This window comes from Ictalurus furcatus, chromosome 5 (genome assembly GCF_023375685.1).
Source record: "Ictalurus furcatus strain D&B chromosome 5, Billie_1.0, whole genome shotgun sequence".
Taxonomy (NCBI): domain Eukaryota; kingdom Metazoa; phylum Chordata; class Actinopteri; order Siluriformes; family Ictaluridae; genus Ictalurus; species Ictalurus furcatus.
This window is the reverse complement of record NC_071259.1, coordinates 5,339,682-5,365,396: the sequence shown is the minus strand read 5'-3', so window position 1 is coordinate 5,365,396 and position 25,715 is coordinate 5,339,682. Positions and strand designations below refer to the sequence as shown.

At 38.1% G+C, this 25,715-nt stretch overlaps 2 protein-coding genes across 2 annotated transcripts; both read right to left on the bottom strand.

The window, feature by feature from the left end:
• Nucleotides 1–133: 133 nt before the first annotated feature.
• LOC128607513 (proprotein convertase subtilisin/kexin type 5-like) lies at nt 134–7,710 on the bottom strand. Its single transcript, XM_053624419.1, has 4 exons — nt 7,618–7,710; nt 5,069–5,286; nt 4,148–4,888; nt 134–3,032 (listed from the first exon to the last, which is right to left on the bottom strand). Exons 3-4 carry the CDS (start codon nt 4,356–4,358, stop codon nt 2,608–2,610), a joined length of 636 nt encoding a protein of 211 aa, XP_053480394.1. The 5' UTR covers nt 4,359–4,888; nt 5,069–5,286; nt 7,618–7,710; the 3' UTR covers nt 134–2,607.
• On the bottom strand, nt 5,988–23,519 carry LOC128607449 (proprotein convertase subtilisin/kexin type 5-like). Its single transcript, XM_053624309.1, has 15 exons — nt 23,513–23,519; nt 22,769–22,871; nt 22,433–22,569; nt 20,367–20,567; nt 16,581–16,649; nt 14,889–14,931; nt 14,661–14,803; nt 12,831–13,034; nt 12,233–12,316; nt 11,852–12,041; nt 11,276–11,490; nt 9,478–9,720; nt 8,015–8,248; nt 7,618–7,708; nt 5,988–5,991 (listed from the first exon to the last, which is right to left on the bottom strand). The coding sequence occupies exons 1-15, from the start codon at nt 23,517–23,519 to the stop codon at nt 5,988–5,990; spliced, it is 1,968 nt and encodes a 655-aa protein (XP_053480284.1).
• Between the last annotated feature and the right edge of the window lie 2,196 nt (nt 23,520–25,715).

Here is a 25,715-nt window from a genome sequence, read left to right as displayed (position 1 = left end):
GGACCAAGTGTTCGGTTTCTATCCCTTTAGCTTCACACATGCACAGAGTAATGACACTGTTATGACACCGAGCTGTAAAGTAACCTGCTTTTTAAATACCCAACTCCGTTTTTTTTGTTTTGTTTTGTTTTTTGTCGCTTCTGAATAAAAATAAATGACTAATCTTATTGTGCATAATAATATGGATGCTTACCAGTTATTGTGTGGATATTGACAGTAGGCTCTCCAAGCTAACTGATTCTGAGCGTCACTGAAGGTTGTATCTAAGCCCATATTCCCCAAAGTACCCTTTGTCTGTAACATGTAGTTAAGGGTGTGGAGTCAGTGCTCACATAGCAGTTGGAAACAGTTGGAAACAGGAATCAGTGTACATGCCATTCACAATCAGTCCACTTCATCTGTATTTACATCATTCATTTGCAGAACAGCAAAAGGTTTGACTCGCTGAAATAGTAAGTATAAGTGTACCCAAAGCCACAGCATGTTTATCAGAAAGAAAACATTTTGGGAATTTGCTATTTTGTCCAGCAGGGTAGTGGAAAATCTCACTCGTTCAGCAATACAATTCAGTAAGTTAATTAGTTCAGATAGTACAAATGATGTAGGTGCAGAATAACCAATACAGTACATCAGATTTAGTCAGATTGCTTGTTTACTCCAATGTCACGTAATTCAACAATAAAGTACACTTTCAGACAGAAACGTGCGTCATCCTGCTCTTTCGCAAGGTTCGTAATTCCTTCACACTGGTTTCACTGGTGTTCATCAAGGAGAGTCTGAAAGGGATGCATTTACCTCAGCCATTTCAGAAAAGTAAAAAGGTAAAAAAATAAACTTTTCACTATGTGTGTAAGAATATAGATTTCAAAAATCTTCATGACTGAGATTTTCTTATATTGCTTTTATATTACTGAAACATTTCACTCTGTCGTTGAAAACGGACAGCGATGGAGCTGATTGATTTTGGTGTACGAGGGCGAGTGAAATGAAAAAAAAAAAGTGAAGAGAAACAGTACATTTCATTTATATTTGTAGTTACAAAGTAAAAGTAAAAAATTTTTACTAGTCCATTGTTCTCGATAGCCCCTTCTACCGCTACCTTAAACTTTTAAAACTTTTGAAACACCCATCTGCAATAAATTGTTTTTAAAAATGCAAAAAAAAAAAAAAAAAAAAAAAAAAAAAGGTTTTCATTTGGCTCATTCTCATAATCAGAGTTGAAGGTAAAGGGTAAATCTCAAATGTTTAATAACTCATTCAATGATGACGTTTCTTTGTAGATTTTTTCTGTACATTTTAAATATAGTACATAATAATAAAATGTAATACCTTTCATGACAAGGGCAGAAGATTTTTGAATCAGTGTTCTAGATTAGGACTCATGAAAATTACTTATTTATATAAGACTGAGTCTTATATAAAAATCCCTGCAGATTCCCTAACCAAATAATTTTATACCGGCACTGCAGTGTCATATGTCATATATCATATCATATACTGTATTAATGCTGTCTTGGCAAAAAAAAAATTAATAATCTTGATTAAAATTAAGCCTGTTCCACTCCAGTCAAAACACAAAGTGTGTTGTGGTCAAAATGGAGGCCGTTTCTTTTCTTGCAATAGGCCATACAGTATCAGACACTTACATACACAGCAATCATTAGCTAAACATATTAGCCCAAGTATTAATAATCTTAAAATATAATGCAACATTTACCAAAAATATCCATTCTTCCAGGTGTTACAAAGTCCATCTTTGGGTTGATTTTGTGATCCATTTATTATACTGTGAAATGTCCTCTGATATTCAGGACTATCTAATGTGATGCTAATGCAATAAACATGAAATTATTATGTCCCATGGTATCCGAGATCAGAATCAACATCACAGAACATTATATGGTAAAGGTATATGGTAAAACTTATATAGCGCTTTTATCCAAAGCGCTTTACACTGTGTCTCATTCACCCATTCACACACACATTCACACCAATGGTAGCAGAGCTGCCATGCAAGGCGCTAACTTGCCATCGTGAGCAACATGGGGTTCAGTGTCTTGCCCAAGGACACTTCGGCATGTGGAGTCAGGTGAATCGAACCGCCAACCCTACGATTAGTGGACAACCTGCTCTACCACCTGAGCCACAGCCACCCCTATTGTATATGGATACCATTGCATTGTAAAGCCTATAGGGGGGGGAGGGGGAGGGGTATTTCGTAGAGGATCGTAGTAATCATTGATTTCTGGGTCAAGTAAGCTCCTGAAGTCTGCATTCATAATAACGTTGTCTCGGGCCTCCAAAGACCCATTTAACTTTACTTTAAGTATCAGAACAGCTCATACAATTGTGAACAGACTTTCCCAAAGTGGATACGATAAAGAAAAGACAGCGATGTTGTGTTTAAAACAGTACTGGAATTCAGTCATACTCTGAGGTATTAACAAAGTGCTTACAGTTGATTATTCTCCAAAATATTAAAACTTTTTTTTTTTTTTTAACTACTCACCTCAGAAGAATGAATGGGCTTCATCGTCTGTATTATAGTAGCAATAAATAATCTTCCATCAGACAACAAAATAAAGTGCTACAAGAGTCTCATACACTTCATTTTATAGCATAAATTGAGTAATCATACTCCATATCCATGTCCTCTTCTTCCTGGTCTAAAAGGCCGTACTTAAATTTATGATACACCACGCCATCCTGCCCCATATACACAATCTCATCCTCCTCATCATCGTCATCGTCATCATCATCTTCATCCTTATCACAGTATTCACTCTGAACGCTGTCACGGAGCGTGGCCGTGGTAAAAGCAGGTTCTTTGTCCAGCTTGGTGTAGCCATTCGATTTTACAGCTCTTAAGGATGGCAGTTTTGGGAGGAAGTGCATGAAGAGGAAACCCATCACACCCATTCCAACCAGCAATAATATTGTAATAACAGTAAGAATGCCAGAGTTTCCTGCAGGTAGGTCCTCTTTGCTGCGAAACTTAAAGTTGACCCCAGGCACACACTCATCGAAGGAAGCTGTGAGTGAACACATTTTAACAAGATTACTTCTGTTAAAGTAATTACACGGACAAAGCACATGAAATTATATATATATATATATATATTTTATTATTATTATTATTATTTTATTTTATTTTTTTTTTAAAGAGCATGAGTACAGGGTTTTCTATCTTTCAATCTACATTGATAGCAATAGTCTAACTGTCAGACCCCCACCCTTCCTTCCTATTTTTCTGTACATATACTCTGCCTATTTCAGCATTAAACTAAGGAGCTTTCACTGAACTCCGTGTCTGTGTGACTTCTTCCTGAGCTCGGTATTGAGAGGACTGACAGCAGCGTGGCTCCAAAAATTTAACTCTGAGGCCGGTATCAGCGAAATCATAACAATTCTGTAAAGAATACAGCATGTTCGGGCGTGCTGTTATAGGAAAATAATCAAAAAGATGGGGTGGTTTGATGTGGCTACTTAACTCTGGTTATCTGGTTATTTCTCAATAACAGGACATTCTGAAGTGTTTTTATTCCTCTTATACCACAGCAACATGCCAATTAATTAATTTTTAAATGTATTAATGAACCGTGCACTTTTTAATCTTTGATGTCGGAACATCCACAACAAAACAGCAGCTGTTCATACTACCAAGAATCCGGAAAGCTTCAAACCATCGGTCCTGAACACTTACAAAGCACTGACTTGGAGATTCTTTCAGTAAGTGTTAAATATAAATCCCTGTACAGCAAGCTTTTGTCATTTGGCACTGTTAAATAACACATTTGATTCTGTTTATTCTTAGCCTTAGATTATGTAAGGCAGGGGTGTCTTATCCGGAAAGGGCGGGTGTGGGTGCAGGTTTTCATTCCAATCAAGCAGTTTAATAAACCTGTTTAATCAGTTGATCTTGGCTTTCAATAGACTCAGGTGTGGCTCCTGCTTGGTTGGAATGAAAACCTGCACCCACACCGGCCCTTTCCGGATAAGATTGGACACCCCTGATGTAAGCATTTACCATACAAGATTATAACAAATGATAACATTATAATATTCACATGAATATAAACCTATGATCTGAATTACAGATGGATTATGGAACTGATGAATGTTTTTAGCCCTAGATAAAAGATTTTACCATCATGGCACTGGCAGCACTCCCAGGGCAGTGGGGATGAGTCCATGTGATTTTCTTTTCCACAGCAAGCTAAACACCTTCTATCCTCTGAGAGACGATGTAAAGCATGGCAGTTGGTGCAGTTGAACGGTCCGTCCCCTTTACACTCTAAACATGATGGGTCACATGCTTCACACTTAACTTCTGGGCTCTGTGTGCGACAGGAAGACATTTAGAAAGAAAGAAATGCATAGTATTAGCAAGCCAAGGTGAATGGACAACACAATAGCATGCAACTATCATATCAAGTGTCTACAGTATGCTTTCGAGAATAATCCACCACCTGAGGTAGTCCCTTTCCAAACTGAACACAGTCAAAGATGGAATACAGTCAGTAAATGAATCCCTACTACACCTATATCACATGTGTATCTGACAAAAAGGATCAATAACTATAGATACAGCGTGTACCTAATAAACCGGCCACTCAGTATTGTTTATTTGGCATTAATGGAAACTTTCTAAATGTGATAAATGCAATCCCCCTTTCCACCGAATCAAAATGGATGTTTTACTCCCATTTTTTGTAGAGTCATGTAATGATGGCTATATCTGATGCAAAACAGCACTGGTTATTAGTGTAAGGTCCAGGCTGTGTTACCTTGGATATAGCGTACTCTCCGGCAAGGCACAGGGATGAGCAAATTCCTCCGAACATTTGAAAGCCCTCAAAGCAGGATGTGCAGTGAAGAGGTCCTGATTCTACAAAACAAACCGATTATACGTAAGCATCGATCATCGTATTAAAATTCTAATCAAGAAGGATTTACAATATAAGCAAACTTTTTGTGAATACGTGCGCCTCTTATTCATCTAGTCTCAGCTGGAAATGTTTTATTTATTTATTTATTTTAAATCAAACAGCATTTTGAAGAAGCTTACTTTCACAGGTTTTGCAGGATGCGTGACATGGTTGGCACATTTTCTTCAAAGTGTCAACGAAGTAGTCGGTCGGGCACACATGCACACAGATCCCTTTGTGTTGTAACAGGAAGTAACCATCTCTACAGCCTAGACAGTGTGTATTGCCACCGTCTGAGCATTCCACACACGACGGGTCACAGGGCTCACACGTCCCACTGGTATCGTTGCCATAGAACCTAAAGAAATGCGTACTACTATTACTGATCTGCACCCGATGTGGTATGTAATTAAGTAATTAAGACAAGGGCAGAAGTACTGTGAATTGAAGGTTAGATTCTCCTAGTAAAATTCAAGCAAAGTGTTATAAAACGTCAGTTTACAAACTTGATGTACTGCTAAAATCTAATTAAAGGGGAGCTTATGGGAATCAAAACTTCAAATTCATTAGACAAGAATATCACACCAGTATAACATTGCTAAGACTATCTCTACAGGATTTGATTCGATGTTTTTTTAAGAAATCTCTCTTCATTACTGTGAGTACATTCTCAAGAAGCTACCTATACGACCGAGGTGGAAAAATAAAACCAAAAATGCTGGACTTTTAGTTAGGGATATTACTAAACTCATGGATAATGAGTCTTTATTGGTCACATACAGTAGAGCACAGTGAAATTAGATTTCACAGTTTTCTTCGCATACCCCAGCCTGTCAGGAAGCTGGGGTCAGAGCACAGGGTCAGCCATGATACAGCACCCCTGGAGCAGAGAGGGTTAAGGGCCTTGCTCAAGGGCCCAACAGCGGCAGCTTGGCAGTGCTGGGGCTTGAACCCCCGACCTTCTGATCAGTAACCCAGAGCCTTAACCACCAAGCCACCTCTGCCCATGGAGCAGTCCATTTTAGCCTGTTTAGTCTGTCGTTCTTAAAAATGCGAGTCTTATCTGCACACAAGGGCACAAGCACACAGAATGAATAGTTCTACCTTTAAAAGAAACGCTGTAATGAAAGTCATGAGAAGAAAGTTAGCTTTTGAATATTTCTGTCTAACGATGATCGTGTATCTATAATGTGAGAAACTATTTAGGTATTTGGTTTATGAGTACAGGAAATTGGTGGGTCTAAAATTCTTTTCATATGGATATGATAATAATATCATATGAATATTCACAACATTGGTCTCCTCCCCTTCAACAACAAAGTACACAAACGCTACTTAGGTTTAGAAAAAAGAAAAGAAAAAAAAAAGCTCCCCTTTGTGAGGAATCTTTAGCCTGCTAAGCGATTAAGCTTAATATATGGACTAATATAATAATATCTGGAATCACATTCTTTTCGATCGAAACTCTTTCCTATTGTCAGTGGGCCTGCTGACCTACTCTGTTTTCTTAAATGTGCCTTAATTAAGAATTGAACTTTCATTAGAAATGACACATTGTAAGGGGATAAGTAAAATAAGTTCTTTCCTCTCAAAAGGCTATCTGAATAAAAATCTTTGAATATTTAATGTTATTGAAATGTTACGTGCTACTTTGAATGCAGTGGTTTTTTGACGGATGATGGACCATTTAAGTGGAGTCAGGAAATAAAAATGGTTTCCTCCCACTGCTCAAACGCAGGCAACGATAGCAGAAGGAAAGCATAAGCGACATGGCGTCGTGGAGGTCATTTTCTGATATAGCGATCTAACAGGAAAAGCTATTAGTGCAGATTTTGCACCAATGCATTTCATAGTGTATTTAAACTAAGGCTCCATTATATAGGGTTTTTTTTAAAATACAAGCACACAAGTAATGCAGAGGATAAAAGATCCAGAATACCAAGATATCAAAGGGTCTGTATTTTTGCTTCATGTAGTGTGAGACTATGTAAAAGTCTTTTAACTGGGGAAATAAATTATGTTCATTAAAAAAATAAAAAAGGAAACTTCTCAACCAGAATTGACCAGGGAGCACAGATCCAGTCTTTGACAGAAAAAAAAAAAATCTCAGTCTTGTGATCGTCACAAAGCTATTTTTTTCTTGTTTTTTTTTTTATTGGGAGTTGTAATTTGGAAACATCCTGTATTTAGAGCCAATGCACATAACTTGGACAGACAAGCAAGGGAAGAGATTCATGGTTTGATGAGACACTCTTCATACATCCTCATGTGCTGACAAACACGTACAACAGCATCACAAGAAGGATTAAAGCAGCTCTGAAGACAAAAGGGTTGTACGACACTTCATCATGATATTCAGCATTTAATAATTCACTATTTAACAAGTACGATGCTTCTAATATATTGTTAGCTGTTCTGTCATTTGGTCCATCTTGTCAGATGTGAGAGTCACACATTTGTTGTTTGAGTGTGTGGCGCCCTCTAGTGACGGTACAACAAATGCTAGTCATGATGACGATGCAGAATGGGATCGATCTGACACTCGGATATCCTCTAAGGAAGTGTAACATTAATATTTCAGTCATTTCCTTCCAGCCATCCTTAGTAAGAGTGTATCCTTATCCTTTAAGTAGAAAAATATCAAAAGATTATGATGTGGCAAAGAAATATGCCCAATATAAACGTGTACCTGGGAGGGCATTTTTGCAGACAGGTGCTTCCCGACCTGAAATAGCCTTCTTTGCATCTGAGGCAGTCATTACTGTGATGTCCATGGCACACTGCACACGTCACATGGCACTTAATACACTCACGCTCACTCGTGTCACTGTAGTAACCGTCCGGGCACATGGAAACACACATGTGATCTGTTTGGAGGAACAACAATATTTGCTTCGCTTTTATCTTTGGCTCTCATTAATAATGTATACGACTTATAGGAATAATAAAAGTATTCGCTTATGCTGTATAAAGTGGTTTTTAATTGTGTTGGAACTGTACAGTGGAATTACTGGTCATGTATGTTTTCCCGCCTAGCTAGTTAAAATGGTACGAAAGAGCAGTTGGAAGAAGAGTCAGGAGCTCACTGTGCAGGTAATAGCCAGAGCGGCAGCTGAGGCACAGATGTTCGCCTGCGCCCGAACAGCGGAGACAGCTTGCGTGGCACGGTTTGCACTGCCCATCTTTATCCTCAAATGTGCTTAGAGAGCAGTTGCTATAGAACTCACAATGGCCGTTAACATCTTTCCTCATGTTGGGCCTACAGCTGGAGCATGAGGAAGGGTGAGGGCCAGAGCAGGTCAGGCAGGACCTATCGCAGTCTGAAAAATAAACAAAATGCACCACCCAGATAGAATTAACCAATGTGATTAATCACAGTCGGAGGAGGGCGTAACAAGTCAATTATTTTCACCATGGGGAATCAAACGGTCACAGAGGTGCAAATTTTTCTCAATCCAGTCAATTTCACATCATCCTAATATGAAATTTGTTTTAAATAGAAACCATCCTAACGTACAGTGTGAAATGATGACCCGGGAGCCATGAAAGCAGGCTTGTATTTCTGTGGGCAAGATTCCAATTTGGAGTTTAAATCCTATTTAGTTCATCTGTACACCATATGGAACAGTGTGTTGAATAGAAAGCATGGTTCATACAACACTATTTTTGTGCTTGTTGTAATTAGGCTTTCATCCATTTGTGCAGACAAAATAAAGAAAGAAAAATGCTAGGATTTTTCATTTGTTATGAACCAACGTGGTGACGGTCAATGGATGCGTCCCAGTAGGATAAATACCAAAATAAATAAATAAATGAATGAAAAGGATGATTTGACTTCCAAGTGCAACATATAGCCAAAATACAATTATATCAGCTACAATCAGAGCCATTGGACCCGATGATAGAAACAACAAATGGCGGAAAAGACAAAACATGCCATCAATTTACAGATTTAGACGGACAAAAGAACTGAAAGAATAAAGAAGGGCAAACCATGATATACTGTATGGTGCTGAAAGCCATATGAATAGTCTGAGTCTGTTAGGGTTTGGCTGTCCAACATCTGTGCAGCATCTGGTTGTGCAATGTCTAGCTTTTGTTTGTACAGTGGCAGCCTTGGCTTATGTTGTTCGGTTTCCATATTCTATTATGATTCATTTAATTAGGAAAAATTAGGAGGCCTTAGAATAAGGTCCCTTCGAGAAAACTGGTTTCAAAATTCCAGACTGTATGTTGAAACTTCTATGCCTCAGCATACACACAAAAATTACTTTTGATTCTTTTTCTTTTTTTGATCACTGACAATTAGTTATAGAAAACTTTCTATATGTCCATTTATATATATATATATATATATATATATATATATATATATATATATATATATATATATATATATATATATATATATTGCATTAGGAGCTGTGATACTTTATTAGGGTCTTGAGCAATGCCAGGTCCCAGAGGTTACTTACATTACACAGGATCATATCTGGAAATGTGTGCGTGTGTGTGCGTGTGTGTGTGTGTGTGTTTGAGATTGACATACCCCGACATTCAGACACAGTCTTGTCCTGGTATGTGCCTGATGGACAGGTGGAGAGACATGCTCCATTGTAGCGGACATCTGTAGGATTTCGGCACGATATACAGTCGTCTGTATCAGGTCCATCACAGGTTGCGCAATTTGTCTGACAACGCTCACATTTCTTTTCTTGCACATTTGGAAAGTAGCCTATTGGACAGTCATCCATACACGTGCCCTCATACAGGAAATAGTACTGCTCACATTCTGAAAAAGGAAAAGAAAGAAAGAAAGAAGGGAATGAATGGAAAGAAAGAAAGACAGGAAAGAAAGAAAGAAAGAAGGAAGGGAAAGAAAAAAAGAAGGAAAAGAAGGGAAAGAAAGAAAGGAAAGAAAGAAAGAAGGGAAAGAAAGAAAGGAAAGAAAGAAGGGAAAGAAAGAAGGGAAAGAAAGAAAGAATGGAAAGAAAGAAGGAACGGAAAGAAAGAAGGAACGGAAAAAAGAAAAGTGAAGAAAGGAAAGAAAGAAAGAAAGAAGAAAGGAAGGAAAGAAAGAAAGAAAGAAGAAAGGAAGGAAAGAAAGAAAGAAAGAAAGAAGGGAAAGAAAGAAAGAAAGAAAGAAGGGAAAGAAAGAAGGAATAGAAAGAAGGAAGAAAAGAAAGAAGGATGGAAAGAAAGAAAGAAGGAAGGGAAAGAAAAAAAGAAGGAAAAGAAGGGAAAGAAAGAAAGGAAAGAAAGAAAGAAGGGAAAGAAAGAAAGGAAAGAAAGAAAGAAGGGAAAGAAAGAAAGGAAAGAAAGAAGGGAAAGAAAGAAGGGAAAGAAAGAAAGAATGGAAAGAAAGAAGGAACGGAAAGAAAGAAGGAACGGAAAAAAGAAAAGTGAAGAAAGGAAAGAAAGAAAGAAAGAAGAAAGGAAGGAAAGAAAGAAAGAAAGAAGGGAAAGAAAGAAGGAATGGAAAGAAGGAAGAAAAGAAAGAAGGATGGAAAGAAAGAAAGAACGAAAGAAGGGAAGGAATGGAAAGAAAGAAAGACAGGAAAGAAAGAAAGAAAGAAAAAAGAAGGAAAAGAAGGGAAAGAAAAAAAGAAGGAAAAAAGGGAAAGAAAGAAAGGAAAGAAAGAAAGAAGGGAAAGAAAGAAAGGAAAGAAAGAAGGGAAAGAAAGAAAGGAAAGAAAGAAAGAAAGAAAGGAAAGAAAGAAAGAAGGGAAACCAAGAAGGAACGGAAAAAAGAAAAGTGAAGAAAAGAAAGAAAGAAAGAAGAAAGGAAGGAAAGAAAGAAAGAAAGAAAGAAAGAAAGAAATAAAGAAAAAGAAAGAAGGAATGGAAAGAAGGAAGAAAAGAAAGAAGGATGGAAGGAAAGAAAGAAGGGAAAGAAAAAAGAAGGGAAAGAAGGGAAGGAAGGGAAAGAAGGGAAGGAAAGAAAGAAAGAAAAAAGAAAGAAGAAAAGAAAGAAAGAAGGAAGAAAAGAAAGACGGATGGAAAGAAAGAAAGAAAGAAAGATGGGAAGGAAGGAAGGGGAAAAAGAAAGAAGGTCAAACCACTTAGAATAGAACTGGCCCTACACATCACCCCTGAGATATCCCATTGTAAGTAAGCTGCTAACTCTGCCCTAGGAAATACACAGGAATTTAATCAATTTGCACGTTTTATCATTTTTATTTTTATAACAGTTTCTGTGTAAAGTTCTTGACACTCTTTAAAGGTACCTTACAAAATTCTTTAAATATAATGAACCAATGAATGTCCCCGGTATGCTGGGACGGAATGTGCTGTATCTTTTAAACTTAACTGCCTTCCTTCGCAGTCAACATAACGGAATTACTTACCAGTGCATCGGCTTTTTGCATCGCATTGGGTGCAGCTGTTAGGACACTGCTCGCACACGTTGTCTTTGGCATGGTATCCCACAGGGCAGTGGACCACACAGGTGTGTCTGTGAAGCAGGTACTGCTGCTCACAGCTCAGACAATAACCAGCTTGGTTTTCACACGAGGCACATTGTTCAGCACAGCCATGGCAAACACCGCTTTCAGGGTAACCCCTGCGGAGAGGCAAACAAAAAGTGTGTCTTGCTTAGGAACATGCCAGTACCAGTATTTCATTTGATCATTTATCATGTTAGATGTCATGCGTTGATATAGGAAACCTTTAATGATCGCGCTATTTGTGCTACCTTCCAAAGTCAGCCTTTATCTAATAAAGACAAATGACACCCAAAATTGTTGTCTATTCACCATATGTACGTTGTGTAGTGAATTGGAAGTGTTTGTATTATCGTGCATTAACTGATGTTTAGCACTTAGTACATAGTACTACTACATTGGCATTTTTGTGCATTTGTGTGTACATGAATGAAGGCGCAAACAACAGAGAAATACGTGGGAGAGAAAAACAATGCACACTTTGTACACTTGTCAACGCATAAGCCATTCTGTAGGTAGAAATGACGTCTACACTTGAGGCAGTTTTGGGCTTCATGGCACTTGAAACAGTTTGGCAGGCAGTTCTCGCAGTGCCCACTTGTCTTGTTCCCAAATGTACCCTCAGGGCAGGATGGTACACACGTATGACTTCTTGCAACTAGAAACATACCTATGGGTACACACACACACACACATTTTTATATATATATATATATATATATATATATATATATATATATATATATATATATATATATATATATATATATATATACACACATAGAATGTTATTGCATTTCTTGAATAAGAACATTTCAAGGCAAGGAAATATGGAAGCACTGGACAAAACAGTACACTCACCATCCATGCAGGAATTACACTCATCAACCCTTGGCCCCCAACACAGATTACAGGTAGGATGACACTGCTCACAATCCCCCTGTCCTATACACACACACACACACACACACACACACACACACATATATACACACACATGTACACACACGTTCACGTACACACACACACACACACACACACACACACACACACACACACACAGGGTTTGAGAGGATACAGAAGGCACTTATTCAGCAAGCAGTAATTTTAAGATGAACCAAATGTATGATTTACTGTCTTCAAGATGAGGCACATTATAAGCAGATGCTAATTATAGCAGCCAGGGACTTGTGGAAAAGCACCAGCATAAGTATATTTTCCATGCTCATTTGGTTCCTACCTTGACATTTAACTTAACAGATTATTTACCAATAGGATTCAAGCATTTTTCAGATGGACCGCTTTCAGATAATATGGATCGGCCCAAACGAACTATATATTCCATATTCATTTGGCTCCTCGTGTTGAACCTGATTAAAAGTAACTAGACTGTTTTATATGAAACAGTTCAAACTTCCACAGCTAATTCAGATCAGGCTAAATGAAGATGGTGCCTTACCGTTGACAAAGTGTGAGGGGTCACAATGGATTGCTTTGCTCATGTTGACACACTGCCCGTTCAGCAAACGCATGCCATCTTCACAAGAGTCGCAGTCGTCATAGTATGGCCCGCCACATGAGCGACACTCGTGGTGACATGGCTCGCACTCGTGGCTCTCGTCAGAATAAAAACCCTCTTTACAGTTCCTCACACATGTGCCGTCTAGACGTGAACAAGACATGCTCTCAGATAAACTCCTCATTAAGGGATTAGTATCTTTACAAACAAAGTCATGAATATCATTGTATATACAAATGAAGGTATAATTATTTCAAATGTAGTACTGTGTGTTATTGCTTCAGCATTCCGAGAGAGGAAATAACCGACTGCAAAAACATAGCACTGTGCGAAGGAGCAAGGTTCTTTTATTCCATATAGCTCTATCTTCTCCAAGCTGCAATTCAGACGAGAGAAGGTGTGATGGGCTGGTAGCAGCATGTCGGTCTATCCTCACCTACCATCCACATAAACCTCTATTCTTCTGCCCTTAGGCACCCCATACGCACAACATCAGACAGAAGACGCACTTCCAGCCATATTTTTACCAGTAATCAGATACAGACAATACACAATATACTCAAAGGAAAAATCCACCATGAACTACTTACATCATAGTCTTTATCATTAACATGTGATCTTCAATTATATCGATTTTTTTATACTTAAATTCTGAGATATATACACACACATATATATATATACACACACACATACACACACACACACATATATGTACACATACATACATATTTGGTTTAAAATTGTATTAATCAACATGTTGGTCTATTTTAATTTTAGTTATGGCTTCAATTTCAATTCTATTTATTTGTATAGCTCTTTTAACAATGGACATTGTCTCAAAGCAGCTTTACAGAAATATAAAATACAGGATACAGATTTTAAGTGTGTGAATTTATCCATATTGAGCGAGTCGGTGGCGAGGAAAAACTCCCCAAGATGATATGAGGAAGAAACCTTGAGAGGAACCAGACTCAGAAGGGAACCCGTCCTCATCTGGGTAACAACGGATAGTGTGAAAGTAAAAAAAAAGTTCATTATGGTTTTAACAAACGGCTTCCTACATTACCCACAATGCAATCTGACTACCTACTGATAGTGGGGTCAGTGGGATTCAGCCCTCAATTCATCTCTAGCTAGAGAGCAATTCAACCTCGCTTTAGTCCTTTACTCTGTCCAGCTCTTTCACATCCTCATGTGTACACTCCGCTCAGAGAGATCAGCTTCCAAAGCTTCAACTTTCATCCTAATACCATAATCGACATCATTATGTTTGCCACCTCGTAGATCGCTAATTTGCCTGAGCCGAGTTTCTGGAATAACTCAACATAACATGGTCATATAACTATATGTACTGCTGTAGTGTATTCTGGAACTTTAAGTCCAATGTTTTCTCTCCACTACTTCTACATTGGATTTCTTATTAACACAGCGTTGAATAAGAAAAGACGCGAAAAAGCAGCAAAACCTGACCATAATCCCTACTGTCTGAGGTCACGGACATTTTTCTCTCCTGTTAATCGACATGGTACCAGCACTAGCGATGTCCCTTGTGACATCAGGGTCATGAGAATAACGAAAATACAACCCCAGCAATGGATCAATACCAACACAGAATCACTATAAACAACAAATATTTCAAAGTACACATATTTAACGTGTTTAAGGGTGGAGACCTTTAAAGCATGTTAATTCAGATTTCTACAGGTTTTGTTGAGTGCTGAACAGAAGAGAGTATATCTGTGTAAAACAATCATTATTATTTGGCACCTGAGAGTAAGAAGCCATCTTCACAGAGGTAACACTGGGACTCATCACAGTTGACACAGTAATCATCACATGGACTGCACACCATATAGTCATCATCTCCATATGTTTTCTCAGGGCAAAACTTATGGCAACTTGTCCTTAATCTAGAAAAACAAATTAAATTGAAGAGGTATTGAACCTCATGTTTAAAGTTACCCGTTATTGTTTTTTAAACCTCATAAAACTTACTTGTAATACCCTTTGAGGCAGGACACGCAGTGTGCTGGATTTGCTGACAAACAAAGGAGAAGAAAATAATTAGTCAGTTAACCAACAATATGTTAACTGACTATGAGCTTCAGCAATAATTTCATCACACATATATTTAAATAAATAAAGAAAGAAAGAAAGAAAGAAAGAAAGAAAGACCACCGCAGCACAAATAAAATAAATAAACCAGCCAGTTAGTTGTCTTGTTCTTGGTGAACCAACAGGGGGCATGCAGACATTGCCCTAGATTAGAGATGAGATTAGATCCACTTATTCATTGGTTAATTCAATCAGACTGTTGTGAAGCAACTCTGCTTCAGGGCTGCTGCATTGTGAAATCCAAACTGAGCAAATATTCCATCCATTCAAGAGCTAAGCCAATACATAGTTTATGTAACTGAAGCAAGAATGCAAGGCACCAAGGAAAAAGTAGGCCTTTAGGGCACGTACATTATTTGGACTCCATCACGGCATGGTTGGATGATTTGTTGAAGGTGTGTTTGCTCACATGGCATTAAGAAGGACAACAATGCATGACAAGCTGATGTGCCAGTCAACATTTCATACCTGCCGCTGCTACCAAGTTTTATTCCCTGCTAGGCCCGGTTGTAGCAGTAGTAGTAGCAGTAGTACTATTACTACTAGTAGTAGTAGTAGTAGTAGTAGCAGTAGGAGTACTACTACTAGTAGTAGCAGTAGTAGTAGCAGCAATAGTACTACTACTAGTAGTAGTAGTAGTAGCAGCAGTAGGAGTACTACTACTAGTGGTAGCAGTAGTAGTAGTAGTAGTAGTAGTAGTAGTAGCAGCAGTAGGAGTACTATTACTAGTAGTAGCAGTAGTAGTAGTAGTAGTAGTAGTAGTAGTAGTAGGAGTACTAGTAGAAGTAGTAGTAGGAGGAGGAGGAGGAGTACGAGTAGTAGTAGTAGTGCTTAGTAATGTGACATTAAAAAAAATTCAGTCTACATATAAAGAATAAAGCCATTTTGGATAACGAAGCACCAACTGAGTCCAGATCAGTTTTGACAAACTCAACCTCCCAAAAAGCCTCCAGGACTAAAAGGGGAAATGAGAAACTTAAGGAGCACTTCTTATCAGCCACTCTTTAATCTGATCCAGTTGGCCCGTATTTGATTACACGCTTATCTCAACAGAAACGAGCGTGCATCTAGCACTTTGATGACCCACACGCAACATGGTGTGACATCCTTTCATCTTTGCCATCATTCCAGCTCCAAATTTAAATGGATGAAAAGAGCTAGTACGAAATGCAACAAGATATGTGCTTTATCTTCTTATGTCAGTTACACACACACACACACACACGCACGCACAGGCACACACAGCAAAGAATGCTTCTTTGAGCATAAATATATTCGTGTTCTGTGTCAGAACACTCCAGAGTGTCTAAAATGGGTCAATTAACACGAGGTAACGTGCTGTGCAGGTGCAAATTTGGGAAAAGTTGTTTTAAGTGTCCCTTATTGATGCAACTTTTCCCTCTCTCTTCGGAATTCAACAAACTACTTGATCACCCTCCTATGAATATCAATCATGCTTAACTTGTAGTGGGGAAAGATCTGCTTGCATCAAGCAATAAAGCACTGCATTTGTCACCATAAACAGGCTATCTTGACAAATAACTGGACTGAAAATAATTCTGCAATACCCACCACTGAGGCACTTTTGACAGCCTTCTTCACAAGTAACACAATCCGCACGAACTTCATCAGTCACTTCACCTGTAAAGAACACACAATATGGTGAATGAGGATATCCTATCAGACTAATCGATATATACATCATATGATGTGCAATATACAGGCTGCTATATAAATGTCCAATATAACCATCTTATTTAAACCCTTCCTTTTTTAGTGCATTTCTGAAACAGACATATGCTGTTAATATCAAAGTGATAGCTCTGTTTAAATTAGCCGTAAAATGCTACTTCAGAAGGCTAGCAGTTAGCTCAGCGCTGTCTATACCAAATAAGGTTCTGTTTCTGTTTCATCGTAAGACGCACTATGAAATAGAATATATGTGAGGGTGTAGGTCTGTGTGAGCATTAGCACGCATCATAGGATCTTATGTGGAAAAAAGATTGAAGAAGGGAATGTTCGTGTATGTATGTGTGAGAAAGATAGCGTATAGTGGCGTGTGTAGCTAAGCCCTCAGGCCACAGCAGAGGATCCGTTTATACACGTCTGCCACTAATGATAAGAATTTGAGTTCCAGCACTGTCTGTCTCACTTTTCTTCAGTATCTCAGTCGAACTCTTCCCATATCTCCCTCTGAATGTGTTAAGCAGATCTGATTAGATCAACTACAGCGCATGTTGTGACCAGCTGAGACAAATTCAGTACTGATTCAGGCTGATAGGCTGTGATGGAAAGAAGGGTGTGAAATGAGAGGTTGAAAATTCTTATCCGGAACAAATAAACTGGCTAATTCACTTTCCTACTGACCTATATTTTTAGACTTTAGGATTAAAAGATTGTGTCTGACTTGATTGACGAAGATGAGTTATAAATGTTATTTAAAATGCCACTAAATATATGCAAAATCCGTTACACCAAAATAGTCATTAGGAGTAGGCTATAAAAATATAGAATTTAAAAGTTCTCTTTGACTTTTTTTATGGTGAAAGATTTATGGCTCAAGATCACATTGTCCGAGAGAATTCCAAACTCCGTGTAATTAGAAATTACACCGTGAACTTTTCTTTTTTTTTTTTTTTCCTTCCACTTATATCAGAATAACCTTAACCCAAGTACATAGCCAAAGTATGTGGACACCTGGCCATAACGTTAATGTGCTTTTTGAACATCCCATTACAGATGAAGGCCTCCCTTGCTGTTATACAGTGTCCTCCACTAATATTGGCACCCTTGATAAATATGAGCAAAGAAGGCTGTGAAAAATCATCTTTACTGTTTAACCTTTTGATCTTTTGTTATAAAAAATAAAATAAAATAAACAATCACAAAAATACTCTGCTCTCGTGGATATCAAACAATTGCAAACACAACACAGGTTTATAAAAAAAAATTTAAAAAACTAATTATAGGTGTTAATATAGATGTGCAACAATTATTGGCACCCTTTTAGTCAATACTTTGTGCCTCCCTTAGCCAAGATAACAGCTCTGAGTCTTCTCCTATAATGCCTGATGAGGTTGGAGAATACATGGCAAGGGATCTGAGACCATTCCTCTATACAGAATCTCTCCAGATCCTTCTATGGGTTTTAAGTCAGGGGACTGGGAAGGCCATGGCAGGACCTTGATTTTTTGCGTTGATTTTGATGTATGTTTTGGACCATTGTCCTGCTGGAAGATCCAACCATGGCCCATTTTAAGTTTTCTGGCAGAGGCAGTCAGGTTTTCATTTAATATCTGTTGATATTTAATAGAGTCCATGATGCCATGTATACTAACAAAATGTCTAGGTCCTCAGGAATAATAGCCCCAAAACATTAAAGAGCCACTACCATATTTACCTGTGGGCATACGGCACTTTTCCATATTTTCCCTAATTTCTCTGTCTGGGGATTAATAAAGTATTATCTTATCTTATATGGCTACCTCTCTGTATGCACCAAAACTACCTCGGGTGTTTATTGCCAAAAAGCTCTATTTTGGTTTCATCTGACCGTAGAACCTGATCCCATTTGAAGTTCCAGTAGTGTCTGGCAAACTGAAGACTCTTGAATCTGTTTTTGGACGAGAGTAGAGTTTTTTTCTTGAAACCCTTCCAAACAACTTGTGGTGATGTAGGTGACTTTGGATTGTAGTTTTGGAGACTTTCTGACCCCAAGATGCAACTAACTTCTGCAATTCTCCAGCTGTGATCCTTGGAGATTTTTTGCCCACTTGAACCATCCTCTTCACAGTGCGTTGAGACGATATAGACACACGTCCAATTCCAGGTTGATTCATAAAATTTGTTGACTGGAACTTGGAGGAAATGGGCATTTTCAATAATTTTCAACAAATTATTAAATTAAATTGCTATTTTCTTATAGCCACTTCCCATTTTGACAAGCTCAACAACCTTTTGCCGCACATCACAGCTATATTCCTTGGTCTTACCCATTGTTATGAATGACAAAGATATGTTTTTGTTTTTTTTTTATAAACCTGCATTGTGTTTGCAATTGTTTGATATCCATGAGCACAGAGTATTTTGTGAATTTATTGAACAAAAGATCAAAAGGTTAAACAATAAAGGTAATTTTTCACAGCCTTCTTTGCTCATAATTACCAAGGGTGCCAATATTAGTGGAGGGCATTGTAATAATCTCCACTCTTCTGGGAAGGCTTTCAACTAGATTTTGGAGCATTGCTTTGGCCATTTGACTTTCAGCCACAAAAGCATTAGTGAGGTCAGGCACTGATGTTGGGCAAAAAATCCCTGGGGTGCAGTCTGCATTTTAATTAATCCCATAAGTGTTTCTTTGGGGTTGAGAGGTCAGGGCATTGTTCACGCCACTCAAGTCTTTCCACTCCAACCTTAGCAAACTATGTCTTTATGGACCTTGCTTTGTGCACAGGCATATTGTCATGCTGGAACATGTTTGGGTTAGGCCTCTTAGTTCCAGTGAAAGGAAAGCTAAATGCTACACCTTATAAAGAGATCCGATATAATTGTGTGCTTCCAACATTGTGGCAAAAGTTTGGGGAAGGCCATATGGGTGTGATCGTCAGGCGTCCACAAACTTCGGTCATATAGTGTACCTGTCAAATAGTCATTACACAAATTCAGCAGCCAACAGAATCCAAGGAATGAATCTTTCAGTATGGCTCATTTCAGCACAATTATAAGGAAATGCAGATATATTGACTAAATCCAATTATGATTTAGATCAGTGGTGCATAAAATGTGGTCTAGGGATCCCCAGGGGTCTATGAATCAAGGGCAGGTGGTCCTGTTAAAGGGGTCACTGCAAGTCTGCAAAACCTCTTATTTAAGTATAAGATTGTATATATGATTCAGTATGGGGGTTAAAAAAAAAAAAAAAAAAAAAAAACCTCAAACATTTAAACACATGTTAAGCATCTATCTAATGAGGAAGATAAAAAAATTAAAAAGCAAATAAATAATTAAATAAAATTACAACATTTACACTAGGTGTAGTAGAGCTGGGATAAATGTATTTAAAACAAAACAAAACCTTATTTTATATTACTTGTGTCAATGATTGGCTTGTTCCTTTTTACATACTGTTGATCTTTATATGTTCTAATGTATGAAAAGTTATTGATAGCCAATATTCACAAATCTGGAAATTTTAACCTTGAGGTAAAATCACTGTTTTTGCCTGTGGTTGCCTGGCTTTGTGTACTTAATATTAGCCAACACAATTAGCTTGTTAATATTAACTCTCGCTTAAGAGGATGGAGGGGAAACACATCATGTGGTGAAGAAGCAGAAGTTTCTAAAAGGCGGTAAACTGACCGTCTGCGCACTCCAGCTTGACGCACGCACCGTCTCTGGGGCTGAATGACAAGGCGCAGTGAACACAGTGTGTCGCACTCGTGCAGACGGTGCAGTTCGGACCACATGGCTCGCACGTGCCTTTTGTCGAGTGGTAGTGTGACAGTGGGCAGCTTTCCACACACTCACCGCCGAACAGGTAGCGCTCCACTCCCAGCTTATCTGTCACCAATTACACACAAAGGATATTTAATGTACATATGAAACAACAGAGTAAATGTTAAAATGTATTTTTCTGTATCGTGTTTGATTAGCACTGAGCCACCTGCTAATGCGGCTAGCATGTTGGCCATCTTCCCATTCCTGAGGTAAGTTTTCCATTCCTGAAGTAAATTTCCCATTCCTGAGGTAAATTTCCCCATTACTGAGGTAAGTTTCCCCATTCCTGAGGTAAGTTTTCCATTCCTGAGGTAAATTTCCCCATTACTGAGGTAAGTTTTCCATTCCTGAGGTAAGTTTCCCCATTCCTGAGGTAAGGTTATTTATCCTGAACTATGTAACATTTATTTCATATACATCTCAAATATCATGTCCAGACATCCTATGTAAATATTTCTTTACTAAATTCCAAATTAGTCATACCAAATTGATAGCTAACTTTCTATTAGCTCTAATTTACTAGGTGTGAAGATACACTCCGTTTCTCTTTCTTGTTCTTCACACCTGTGTTACAGTTATAAGGATTTATAAAAGGTAGTTTTTTTCTACCCAAAACTTTTAAACACTTAAAACAATTAATTAAATACTGACTACATTAAGTAGGTATAGTTATATCATCTTTTAAAACAAAATTCTGTTTTTGGTTTTTGAAATGGTTGTTTGAGACAGTATAAATGGTATCTTTTTTTTTTTTTTTTTACCAAGGTAGAAAACGGTATGTATGTACTGGTAATTAATTGTTATACAATACATTCAATGTCCACTTTATTAAGAACACCTGTACACCTGCACGTTCATGCTATAATCAGCCTCACACAACAGCCTCTAGAGTTGACACAAAACGGTGCGAAAAACAATTAAGTAAATAAATAAATAAATAAACAAACAAACAAACATACATTCAGTGAGCAGAAACACGTTGTTTATGAGAGAGGACAGAGGAGAATGGCCAGGCTGGTTAAAGCTTAAAAAAAAATAAACACCACACTCAAATAATCACACTTTAAGACCATGGTGAGCAGTAAAGCATCACTAGAACCTTGTAGCCCATCAGCCACAGCAGAAGATCACATTGGTTTCCACTCCTATCAGCCAAAAGGGAATCAAAAGAAACATTGGACAGAGGCTCACAAACATCGCTTGGGCTTTTTCTAATCTTCAACTGCCCAGATTCATGTTTGTGCTTCCAAAGTGAAGACTGCCTTCAGGCAGGATAGAGACAGTTGTCTGTTAGAGTTCTTATTTTGGACAAAACTTCAAGAGTACAGCACATATCCCTCTTGGAGAAGGCAATAGAAAAATGAAGAGAATGCTTGAAAATATGGTGGACAGATAGGTTGTGTCAATCAGCACGATACCATCCGCTTATCTTACACAGGGTTGGGGAGAGCCTGGAGCCCATCCCAGAGGAATCTGGGCACATTGGACGGCGGTACACACCCATTGCAGAGCACAATCACGCACACACTCGCACCCATTCACATACTATGGACCATTTAGAGATGCCTGGCATGATGCATGTCTTTGGACTGGGGGAGGAAAACGGAGTTCCCAAAGAGAACCCATGAAGTGTGGGAAGAACATGCAAACTCCACGCACACAGGGCAGAGGCGGGAATTGAACCCCCAACCCTGGAGGTGTGAGGCAAACGTGCTAACCACTAAGCCACCGTGCTCCCCCAGAATAATACCAATATATGCAATAAAAAAAAATACTACTATTAGCTTTAAAGGCAATGTATTACATAGATCTGGAAACATAATATAGTTTAGACTAAGTAATATTGACATTACTATTTTTGTTTGGGCCTAGCAGGTACAGTAGCAGTAGCAGCAGTAGGTACAGTAGCAAGTGCATAGGTACAGTACCTCTGCTGCAGCTGGTGCATTTGTCAGGACCCTCATCATTACACTCATGACATGTATGATGGCAGCGATGACACTGCCCATCCCTTTCATACTTTCCAGACTCGCACTGCAGTACACAGCGTCCATCATCAAAGAACCTGCAGAGGAAGCAAAGCACGTAGCAGTTATCTTAACATTTTGAACAATAAGTAAAATCTCAAAAGTAAACTATTCACGTTGGACACTACATCCAACCAGCGCACCCTCTTGTTGCCTCCCAGTAAGGTTATGTCCATTCTGACGAACATTATGTGCAGTGTGAAAGGTCTTCCTTTTAAAAGTTACCAGTTTACTTACCTAGTCAACAAGCAGCTAAGGCAGTCCTCATTCGTTGGTCCTTTACACTTATAGCAAGTAATGTCACATGAACTACATTTCCCATCATCTTCCACATACTGACCTGAGAGGGAAAGATTTTACCATTTCAAATCTAGACTTTTAAATAATAATAATAATAATAATAATAAATATCAATCCATTTATAGATTTTCTATCAGTGACGGAATAATAATTCATAGCAGGTACTGAATAATACACTTTAACGTCACATGAACAACTCAGTCACACAAAGGTTTAAAGGGTTAATCAAGAAAAAAAAATATCCTAGAATTCCTCAATTTTATGGGATGTAGTGGCAAATGTCCCAATACTTGGGAAACAAGTATTGAATAGAAAATAAAGTAAAGATTGGTCCAAATGAGCTTACCTTTGTTTTACCAGTTTTTATGTTTACAAATATTTGATAAACATGGCATATTTAAAAAGGCCTTCAGTCAGGAGAGTCAGGCAATTTAGCAATATCACACAAGCAAGAGTGTAGTTGTAGTGAATCACAGTCATGCTGAAATTCAGTACAACAGCATGATTGCAGGTGTAATATTGCTTTTATACACCATTTCTATAAACAAGAAATTCATATTGAGAAACTAATGTTTCAGAGATAATATGGCCAGTTTTGTTTATTTATAAAAAAAGTTCCCAAAGAAGCCATAGCTAGATAAAGCTTTGCATGTTGCCATGCCAATGCACAGACTAACTGACAGCCCATAGTAAGGGTAGTAATGGTTTTACTGTCCATCCATTCATCCATTTTCCATACCGCTTATACTACACAGGGTCGCAGGGAGCCTGGAGCCTATCCCAGGGAACTATGGGAAAAGGCAGGGGACACTCTGGACAGGGTGCCAACCCACTGCAGGGCACAGTCGCACACACACACACACACTCATACACTACAGACAACTTGGAGATGCCAATTAGCCTACAACACCTCGTCTTTGGTCAGGGGGAGGAATCCCTGATGCACAGGGAGAACATGCAAACTGCGTACACACAGGCGGAGGTGGGACTCGAACACCCAATCCTGCAGGTGAGAGGCAAACATGGTAACCACGAAGCCACCGTGCTCCCTGCATTACAGACAATTACATCAAAACAGTTTCGGTGCATACAAACCCCACACCATACTTATACCCCATTCAGTACCATAGAGTTAAACCACAACTGGACTTTCAGGTTACAAATTAGGGATGAGCATGTACAAAATCAGCATTTTATCTGAACTTCTTCACACATTCACACTTCCTGAACTGCCCACCTACGGATATTCACCAAATCTAAACTTAAAAAAAAAAAAAACACCTCCTCTGACTCACGCTGTACAAGTCATGAAATATTAATTGGATTGTCTTGATTACAGGTAATAGGAAAAAAAGCAAAAATGTTCAGACAGCAGAGCAAATCTGATGATTTTTTTTGTTGTTGTTTGTTTTTAAATCTGATGTTCAGACCAAGTGTTCGCACACAGGTAACCTAAACTGATTAGAGTCTGTTTCAACTATTCACATTGGCTTGGGTGGGGGTGTTATACGGTTATAAAAATATTAAAACATCCAAATGTGTTCAGTTAATGCCTGAGAAAATATAAATCTTTTTTTTTTTTTTTAAAGAAAGAAAATATTATTCAAAAACTCAAATTCACTCTGTCCTCACCACCAAAAAATAAAGAGGGTGGCTTATGCTGTTTTTGCTGCTGCTTTCAACCTTGGGCACTACAGATGTGCGACGACCTCCCCAGTGACTTGTCTTTATTTTTGATTTTTTTATTCTTGTCGCGAGTATCTGATGGTCAGAAGCACTGTATACCAGATGATCAAAAAAAAAAAATTTAAAAATACAATAAATCTGATTTGACTAGCTCAGTCTTCCATGCACCAAACTCTGATTTCAGTCAGATTTGAAACCACATACAATTATTGAATCCAATTTGAAAATATATCAGATTTCATGTGTTATTTGCAGACCAGACTACAGAAAATCTTTCACATTCAAGTCAGAAATACCAAAAAAAAAAAATCTGAATTGATCTGCCTGTCCGAACATTTATACAAATAGTCATAGCACTAATTTCTGGGCTCAGCAACATGCACTGCATTTTATTTCACAAAATGTTTTTCAAAGAAAAAAAAGGGGGGGACCAACATAGCTCTATTTCTGTACTATGGGAACATTTGAAAAGATCTATTGGCGCATTAGTATAATGCTGTTGGTCCCTGAAGGAGACCAGAGACATTCAGCATAACCTTTGACCACAAACTGATGGATGCATTTGTGGACAGCTGGGAGTTTTCCCATAAAGAGAGTAGGGGGTCTATAGTAGGCTGACCTAAGGTTTATGCTCCAATACACCCTATTGAACTCTGATGCCTCTAAACAGAAATCTGAGCAATGACCCTGCATGACCTCATTTGGCCTTACATAACCCAAATTGTCAATCATTTGCTCTAAAGAGCTTTAAAAAAGAAAAAGAAAAATGGGGGCCAAAGCCAATGTCATGTCATGTCATTCCCAAAAAGTGGAGGAATGTCTCCATTAAGAACTTGAGTACATTTCATATAGTTCTTGTAAAAATCTTCATATTATTCAATCAGCATACATTCAGAAAAAAAAGAAACTATTTTATTATAATATTACTTGAAATACTACTATCATTTTTGAAATACTAAAATTCCTAACCTATCAACACCAAAATGTGTCATTCTAGACAGGGGGGAAATAAATAAATAAATCACACTGTAATTGCACTGTAAATGTGAAACTTGGGGGAAGTCAGTATTGACCCAGTATAATCATGTTACTACTAACTAACTACTCGCTAAACTCCAGCGCTAATAAGTTGGCGCAAGACTGATGCGACAACTGGTGTCTGACTACATTTAAAACGTACACATATATTTCCAGGAGT

Coding starts and splice junctions, on each gene's coding strand:
- LOC128607513 (XM_053624419.1), bottom strand. CDS start 4,358: ATGTCTTCCTGTCGCACACAGAGCCCAGAAGTTAAGTGTGAAGCATGT. Junction 3,033..4,147: donor GTGCTGCCAGTGCCATGATG/GTAAAATCTTTT, acceptor GTTCACTCACAG/CTTCCTTCGATGAGTGTGTG.
- LOC128607449 (XM_053624309.1), bottom strand. Junction 12,317..12,830: donor CCCCTCACACTTTGTCAACG/GTAAGGCACCAT, acceptor GTGTGTGTATAG/GACAGGGGGATTGTGAGCAG. Junction 8,249..9,477: donor GACTGTGTCTGAATGTCGGG/GTATGTCAATCT, acceptor TTTATTTTTCAG/ACTGCGATAGGTCCTGCCTG.